General features: G+C 36.4%; 1 protein-coding gene across 1 annotated transcript; it reads left to right on the top strand.

The window, feature by feature from the left end:
* Nucleotides 1–4,039: 4,039 nt before the first annotated feature.
* On the top strand, nt 4,040–7,078 carry LOC121862778 (2-oxoglutarate dehydrogenase, mitochondrial-like; the record flags this gene model as incomplete). The annotated part of the gene is made up of 4 exons (XM_042361086.1): nt 4,040–4,411; nt 4,711–4,833; nt 5,660–5,823; nt 6,931–7,078. Coding segments are annotated over exons 1-4 (594 nt in total), but the record flags the coding sequence as incomplete, so codon positions are not given.
* Between the last annotated feature and the right edge of the window lie 2,383 nt (nt 7,079–9,461).

The following is a 9,461-nucleotide window of genomic DNA, read 5'->3' as shown; positions in this document are numbered from 1 at the left end:
TATGTAAAATATATTTCAAACTGACCAATAATTTGCTTGGAAACACAGAAAAAAGCGTTTAGTTGAAGAGAGTCTCAAGCAAGATGTTACCTCCAGTGAAAACAGAGAGACTAACTCCTGTTTGCTGTGTTAAGAGGCTGGATGCCGAGCATTAAACTAGTCACTTTACCTTCAGTTATGTTCAATAATTGTTAAAATGACTAAAAAATTGAATATTAAACTTTTAAAATTATTGAATAGTATAAACTTCTTGATATATACTAAAATAGTAAGGAATTTAAGCCCTAGAGCCGATTTATGTATTGGCGGACTAATACTACAGCTGGTTGACCGGCCAGTGCAAGCGAAAACATGTTGAGGTCGGCTCGTAAGAAATTCGTTAACCGAATTTAAGAATCTTATGGGAGGCAGTTCGTTAACCGAAATTTCGTTAACCGAGGCGTTCGTTAACAAATTGCGTTAACTGGCGTTCGTGGCGAGGACCACTGTACTTATCTTTCTTCTATGTGTAATTTTGCTCATTAGTAGAAGGCATTACACTTTGTAAATTAGACGATCTCCCACCAATTACATTTCAGGGGAGCTATCATATCCCAAATTCTGAAATAAATATATTAGGCCTCACCATTTCCTCCAATATGTCCTGGAAATCACACATCCTTAGTATAACTAAAGCTGCCTCCCGAAAGTTGGGAATGCTGTACAGATGCCGCAGCTACTTCACTCCTGAGCAGTTGCTCCAAGTATATAAGGGATTCATTTGTCCTAACTTGGAGTACTGCTCTCATATCTGGGGTGGCTCTTCTTCTGTCCAACTATTAGATAGGGTGGAATCAAAGGCATTTCGTCTTATTAACTCTCCTCCTTTAGTCGACAATCTCTCTCCCCTTTCTCTTCGCCGCAATGTTGCTTCACTCTCTCTTTTACAGAGTACTTTAACGGGCAATGTTCAGTGGATTTGGCATCCTGGTACCGCCCGCAAGGCCGTGGGTTCAGTAACATCTTGCCGCATGAATCCAGAAATGTCAATTATATTATCCTAACTTTAGTCTGAGGTATTATTTATTACTAAAAGTTAAAATCTAGTATTTTCACCCAAACATTTCTCTGGAAGGGAGGGAAGGTGGGGGGGTGGGGGGGTTGGGACCGACCAACCCAGCTGGCGTGAGTGTTTGGAGGGGGGGGGGAGGCAAGGTGGTGTACTTTGATTGACAGATAGTGTGGTGAAGAATATTTTTTTTTATTAACTGAAGATATTTGTTTTAGCTCATAAAATTCATACAAATTACTCGACCAGAATATAATTTACATTGCTGGAATTCTTACAATATGATGATCATTTTGAATATAAACATCATGGATTTTGCATTAGACATACAAATTTTAGATCTAATGTAATAATTTGGTTTACACAAAGCAAATATTTTATCTTTTGTGCAAAATATATGAAATTTACATTCAAAATATTCCCTGACCTTCAAGGAATCCAGAAATGTCAATTATATTATCCTAACTTTAGTCTGAGGTATTATTTATTACTAAACGTTAAAACCTAGTGTTTTCACCCAATCATTTCTCAGAGAGGTGTGAGCTGGGAAGAGGGGGGGTGGGGGATTTGAGTCCATTATTTGAATGGACATTAACTTGGCGACTGTATTTCTCTTAAATATTAATTGTGTGAGCATACCATCATAAAATTTAGATGTTATTTTTACTACAACATAGGTATTGTGTCAGAAAAAGTGGAGTTTGGGGGTCGGGCCAGTCCCTATTGGAATTAATCCCATATGATCTGTTGTTCACTTTACTCAGTTTTCACTTTCCGCAGTACCCTGTGGGTTCAATTGACCGCGTAAATCGTTAATTGGGGTACTACTTTTTCTTGTGTTGTTATTTTGACATAATTTATAATGAATTGCATTGTTCTCTAGCTGTAAACCAATCACATATATACTGTACTGTACCCCAATAGTAGTTGCCAGATATTGAAAACAAAATTGGGAAATTTGGCTGTAACTGTACATAATTATGAAAACACACACACATGCATACACTAGCTGCCATAAAGTGGCTTTACTTAAATATTTTGGTGGTGGTGGTGATAAACTTTGAGGCTGGTGAGTACGGCATCACTTCTGATACTGGAAAGCATTAACGGAAGACCTTTGAAAGAAAAAGTTATTCAGAGCTCTAAAACATCTATTTCTTAAAATGCATTGTATGGCTAGCCACCAGTTCCTTAACCCATCCCTACTAAACAAGATAGCTGAAACTGCTACACATATTACTTTATAAATGAGGATATTAAAAAGATTTTCATAATTGATAAAATAAGCATTTGTTCATGGGTTTTCCCCATGGGTATCAAGCACTGGCTTGATACTGAGGTTTATGTTTGCATGGAGTTGGAAATAAGCTTACCTGATTTACATGCTATTAAGCCTTTGTCTTGTTTTATAACAATGTGCAATAATCCAAACTTTGTCAGTACCATAGTGTTGAGGTGTTCTTGAGTGTACTGTTGCATGGAGGCTAACATGGAACACTGTAAAGACTTATTGGGTGGGATGCACTACAGTATTGGGATATAATTTTATCAACTTGCTACCACACTCCACTGGGGCCACTGATACAGTCCAAATGTACCTTGAGTCTTGACAATAGTGAAAGAACACGGCAGGGTTTTGTATCTAGCTGGTGACTTTATAATCTCTACAGCTTAAATAATTATGTGGAGAAAAGGAGTTCTTCCTCTGCTCCTTACAAAATTGTAGATTATCTTGCAGATATTCTTAGTCACACTGTTAGTTAGTGCAGTATATGATGTGGGACTGAGTGAAAAGAATTGGGAAAACTTTGTATACAGTACAGTATATGAATATTTTGCTGCTATTTATTTGATGTTTATTAAGATGGCCAGACTTGCTTAGGTTCTTCAGATTGTTTACATATTTATTCACATTTGTCTACCTTTAGTTTTCAGTGTTTTTATTATGTGGCAACTGTGACAAACTCCACATGAGTCCTATGATTTGTGTTGGCTTTAGAAAAACAATGACTATATCAGCACTCAATTTTTTGGATGGTCATATAAGTTGTCCCTCACAAGGCTGTAAATATAAGGTGCTGAAGGAGAGAAATGAATAGCCAGTGTTTGTGGATTATGCACGCGAGATTTAGAGAGTCTGGGCTTAGGTTTATGAAGATTCTGTACGATACTTTGGTCCTATATTTGGTAGTACACAAATATATCCTGTGAAGATGATTTCAAGACAATTTGGGTGTCATTTTGGATAATCCTTTTTTATGCTGTAGTTTTCAGATCTTCCAGTTAATTGTGTTCTTATGTCTCCAGTAATAGGAAACAATGTACAAACCTTTAAAAATCCAGGACCTGGGCTGTACAGTATTATCATAGATTGTAATAACTGGCAGTAAGTGGTTTCTAAGCTGTTTAGATTGCAAAGCTTATTTATCTTATACTGTACTAACACAAAAATTTGGTAAATATATAGAATTTGGTCATCAGAAACAATTCTTTGTAATTTGTGTGTTAATTTTATTGCTGCATTTAACCTGTCAGACATGATTCCTACACCTTACATACATCTCCTGCATTTTAGGAGTTTCACTGAGGTGTCTTTCATAAATCAAGTGATATCCTTCACACTACTTTTGTGTACAGTATACACATATATTTGCTTCCTTCATCATGCTATTTTTTGTGACTCATACTTAGGAGGTTTAACTTCTAATATGAATAATCATCTTTTCCTTGAAAATAATATTTATTTGATTTATTATATATTTATCTTTACTTTGTTGCTTAAGAGGTTTATATATATTGCATATCTCTTCCTTGTTGCGTAAGAGGTTTTATATACAGTATTATAGATTTTCTTTGCTACTTGGAGGTTTAGTACATTTACATTTATTTTCCTTTTCCTTGATCTTCCTCTGATACTGAGAACATTATTAATACTGTAATTTTCGTAAAATATGATCTGTAGTGTCTTATTTTTTTCATATCTTCAGATTCACCTGTACATATTGCTGAGGTGATGTAGATATATGAGAATAACACTTTTTTGTTCTTACTTATAATCATGAAATATATTTACTTGATTTTCTGCAGGTGGACAAATCCCAATACAATGCTCTGGCAAACCTGTACCCAGATCAAGCCCCCTACACAGTGTGCAACTCATCTCTCTCTGAGTATGCAGTGTTGGGCTTTGAGCTTGGTTTCTCCATGACGAATCCCAATGCTTTGGTTCTCTGGGAGGCTCAGTTTGGTGACTTCAACAACACAGCACAGTGCATCATTGATCAGTTTATATCCTCTGGGCAGTCAAAGTGGATCAGACAAACTGGTCTTGTTTTGTTGTTACCACATGGCATGGAAGGCATGGTGAGTAGAAAAAAGCAAGTAAACTTAAATAGTGAATGATTTTTTTTTATCACTATCATTACCAACCTGTACAGCAACAGTTTACTGCTGGATGAAAGTCTCCTTCATTTGATTTTCTGCCCTGAGCTATTACTGTACATTGTAATGTCTTTTTCACTCCTTTCCTCTTTTGAAACTTAAGAACAACCATAATACCATGGTAAAAAGGGTAGAATATTGGTTAATAATGGTACACATTGTAATTTGATACAGTACTCTTATAATTGATTAATTTTTTTAATGTAAATAATTGTGCCCAGGGACCTGAACACTCCAGTTCCCGCCTTGAGCGCTTCCTGCAGATGACCTCAGACGATCCAGATGTTCTCCCTGCATTTTCAAGTGACTTCGCAATCCGGCAGTTGTCTGATATCAACTGGATTGTAAGTATATATACTGTATACAATACTGTACGTATATATCTTTTTTTAAATTTTTGGGAGAGAATCCTTTTCGGGAATTTCTTTTTATTCAGAGATCTTTATCACCAATACTGTTCATAAATTTTTGTATTTCAAGGATCTTAAAGTGTGCTGTTGGATATTCTGTTTATCTCAGTTCATAATCATTCAGTAAGGAGAAGAATGAAAAGTATGTGTGTGTGTTTGCTCAGTTGTGGCCACCCTATATCATAATGGCAAAAAAACACAAAAGAGTGAGTGCTCTCCGTACAGTTCAGTTATTTATATTGGTTATCTAAAATTATGACTGGACTAGAAAATTTGGGGTTGACTACAGGAAGTTTAGAAATATAGAAAATGCAGAAAAATGGCTTATAAGTATGGATAGGAAAATAGAGCTGTAGAAGTCCACATGTAAGGTTGTTTGATATGTCAGTTGCCTGTGGTTTGTTGGTGATACATGACCCTTTGAATAAATGAACTAGGGAAAACAGTAGAGTAATGTTGAACTATAAAATTGTAGAGCTTTGAGAAATTTTGTTGCAGTTAAATGATGTATGTCTTTAAAATTGACATCAGAGTGATTGTGTCTCACCAGTAGTGGGGAACTGAAATTTTATTAGATAATTAACCTGTTCTTTAATGTCTAGCCTAGCAGGGGTATGTATATATGATGGCATTAGTACATATTGAATTCAATTATTGGGACAAATGGCAGGAAAGTTTTTTTTTTTTCACTCACAGGTCTTTTATATCATTAATAACTGTATTCACATCCATTCTAATGTTAGTTCTATAAATATTATAGGTTGCTAACTGCTCCACCCCAGGCAACTTGTTCCACGTCCTTCGAAGACAAATTGCTCTTCCCTTCAGAAAACCACTGATTATCATGACCCCTAAATCTCTCCTCCGTCACCCAGAAGCCAAATCCTCCTTTGATGACATGGTTGAGGGAACTGAATTCCAAAGGTACTGGTAGTGTGTTGTTTCACATTTGTCATGAATATTTTAACATAAATATTCCTCTAGTTTTGAATATACTGTACTGTCCTGTAGTATACCATGTTTTTACCCCCATATCAGCTTCACCAGAGGGAAATATAGGAGTTCTCTCTGTCTCTCTTTTTGTTTGTGTCTCTCTCTTTCTCTCTTCAATTTTGGTACTGCCTGCTCCACAGAAATACTGGAAATTTTCCAACAAACTTGGTCAAGTTTAGGGGATAGGAAGACAATGATGCAGTTTAAATTCATAATGTAAATATGTAGAGCTTAAAATATTTTAAGAGGGAAAGTCCCATCTCAATAACTGTGTATGGTACTGTATATAAGTTACCTACAACTTCCTGAGGTGACGCTTTCTATTTCAAGATTTTGGGTAGTAGCTTCACATGTTCTGGCTGACAGGTCATTATTGCTCAGACTAGTGGGGTTGTGTGAGTAGGATGGTAACTGCTATCACTAACTGTTAATCTTATGTCTGTCTCTCCCTCTTTGTCTCAATCTTGCCTTGAGAATGGATAAAACTTAGTTGTTTGCACTAGGAAGATGTATTCACCATGAAAACCCATAGAGCTGTTATGTTTGGGGGAAATGGCAACAACTGATGTGAGTTGGCACATAGCCCATGTGCCATCTAGTTTGTAAGATAGAAACTTCAACTTTTTGTAATTTTTTGTTATGTATGCTGTATAAAAATTGTGTGCAAAACTCGAAATATTTACTTAATGACGTATTATCATCTCATGTTTCCATATTGTCTTGCTCTTGTTGAACTATATAAATATAGGTAAGACCTGAATGGTACTTTAAGATTTAAAAATTATATTTGAGGAAATGAGGAAAGGCTCTTTGTGTCAGCTGTTTGTTGTTGTAGACAATGAATTTTCTCTACCAGTCTCCCTTATCATTTCCTTCCTTCATTTGAAATTTTTGTGTCCCTAAACACACTCCACACAGAAGTGGGAAAGGAGTAATAAGATATCTAGAATATTGATACGACCGTCAGGAGGTACATTACCTTACACATAAATTTTGAGAGAGAATAGAGGAAGTTAACCAAAGTTGTTGTTACCACAGAATAATCCCAGAGGCTGGCCCAGCAGCAAAGAATGAAGCAGGTGTAAAGCGCCTCATTTTCTGCTCGGGCAAGGTGTACTATGACTTGGCAGCTGCCCGCAAAGAAGCTGGTATTGAGGATTCGATTGCAATTGCAAGAGTGGAACAGGTAATATGAAAAATTTGTTTAGGTGTTTTTATTTTTCACTGTTAATATTGCCTGGCATGTATTTATTGGGTCTTATAAATACAGGTTGCCCTCAGTTATACCAGAGGTGTGTTGCTGCAAGAGGAAATTTTCAGGTTTACACTAATTGAAATTTGATAACTAAATTTTATAGATTTAATTGAATGTCATTAGTGTGGTAAATGGCCATAAGATGTTGACGATGATACTCCACTCATCATTACATTGTTATTTTCTGTATGAGGAGAGGTTGCTGTTTGCCAAGAGTAGGAACCACATGACCTGTCAGTAGCTTCAAGCATTTAAGATACAGTAATGTCCACCTCAAATGATTAATTTTGAATGTTACTATCACTCCCTAATCCATTGGGTGAGTTAAGGAAGATGTTTTAGGTGGCATGAATATGACTCAAATATTAGGAGGTAGGTCATTAAGGTGTGTAGGATGACCCATAAATTTTTTTAAAGAAAAATAACGCCTTGAAACTTAAGTTTAATCATGGTAGTAGTGCTCCATCTCCACACAAAAACAGTTCACAAACCAGTGACCAGGTAGGATATGGTTATTGAGGCTCATTAAAGCCCAGGCATTCTGGGAATGATATACAAATACAGTCATGCGCTGGTTAACGTCCGATCGCATATACTCCGTGCCCCCCCCCAAAGTGACGCCTGCTGGACCACCACTCCACGACCCTTGATGGAGACATGATGATCCTCCCCATACTGGTCAGATATTATGTATTAAAGGAATATACTTCCTTACTTAGGCTTTTATAAACATTTGCCTACAGGTGAAATGTTAACCTACATCTATTGAGGATAAAATCTTTCACCTACAAATTGACAATAACACATTTGCTGTAATCAGAAATATCTAGTTGCCTCAAATTGGGGTTGCAATTTCAAACTCTGTGGCATTACTAAAAATAGTATAGTTTCTGGTGCACTCTAAGATTAAGAGAGAAAACGGAGGACTCGTGCGTCCTGATGTGAGAGAAAACAGACTCGTATGATGGGGGGACCAAATAAAAAAAGCATAGCTACATGTTTTGTGGACTACAGTATTAAGCGTACCCTTTTCATCACTTTGTAATAAACCTAGCCATGCCCATGTGTGTTTATGATATTTACCATAACATTATATATATATTTAGTGGGTCTAAATGGTCGTAAAATGGGAAACTTGGGGTTGGGTCTTGGGTAAATGAACCAATTAGAATAAATCCCATAGGTTCTGTACTTTCGTTATTGGCGGGGTCCCAATTAGGCACGATAACCAAGGGATGACTGTACTGTACTGTATATACTTGTGACACTGGCCAGTTGCTTCTGGTGTTATGGTACAGGGGTACCAAGTGACAGCACTAGGATCCCGCTTCCTCTATCAAGGAATAAACAATTAAAATTTAAATTGAAAAAAAAAACATTCAAATAAATTACTATCTTACAAGAATCCCTCCAATGTAAGTTATATTCACCCAGGTCGTTGGGTGAAAAATTATAAGAAGAGCTTAGTCACTCTTAAGTAATGATAAATAAAAACACGCAGGCAGGCCTTCAGCGCCAACTGTCAAATCTTATCTCAAATATATAAACAAACAAATGCCAGACATTGTCACACACACACACACACACACACCCGCCATCTTCCCACCACCCTCGTGTTCAAGATAAAAGATTGGTGATTTCTTTGTTTATCTTATATAATATCTCCGACTAAAATTAGGATAATATGATTTGCATTGCTGAAATCCTTGCAAGACAGAGATTAATTTTGAATATAAGCATCATATATTTTGCTCAAGATATAAAAAATGTAGTACAGTCGGCCCTTAACATACGCTGGGGTTACGTAACAGAGATACCCGTGGATGTTAAAATCCGCGTATTTTTGCTGCCGCCTCCACCCCCCCACCCCAAAAAAAAAAAAAAAACCTGGTCCCCCATGTCCTTATTTACCGTATATACCTGTGTGTAGTTCGAGTTTATAAGACCAAATTATTTGGCAAAAAATTGGGGGTCGACCTCTAAACGGGTAATAGTTTCATTATGTTGAAAAATATTTACCAGTAAACGATGCACCAACGCACCACCAGCTGTGAGTGTCGGTACAGTTGCCAGGGCAGATTGCTTGCGTCATCATAGCAAGCCCAAAGTAGCCAAATCCATGGTATGGTAGCATAGGACGATGTAAAACATAAAGTATTCATTTATTAAAGTGTATTTATAGATACTGTACATAAATTTTTTTTCATTACATTTGAAACATCAATCTTTGTTAATTAAATTTGAAACAAGAGAAAACTACGATACCGTATTTTCACAAAAATATTACACCACAAGTATTTTTTACCTTAACTGT

This window comes from Homarus americanus, unplaced genomic scaffold, assembly GCF_018991925.1.
Source record: "Homarus americanus isolate GMGI-L3 unplaced genomic scaffold, GMGI_Hamer_2.0 scaffold49877, whole genome shotgun sequence".
In the NCBI taxonomy this organism is placed as follows: domain Eukaryota; kingdom Metazoa; phylum Arthropoda; class Malacostraca; order Decapoda; family Nephropidae; genus Homarus; species Homarus americanus.
This window is presented reverse-complemented; position numbering and strand designations above follow the sequence as displayed.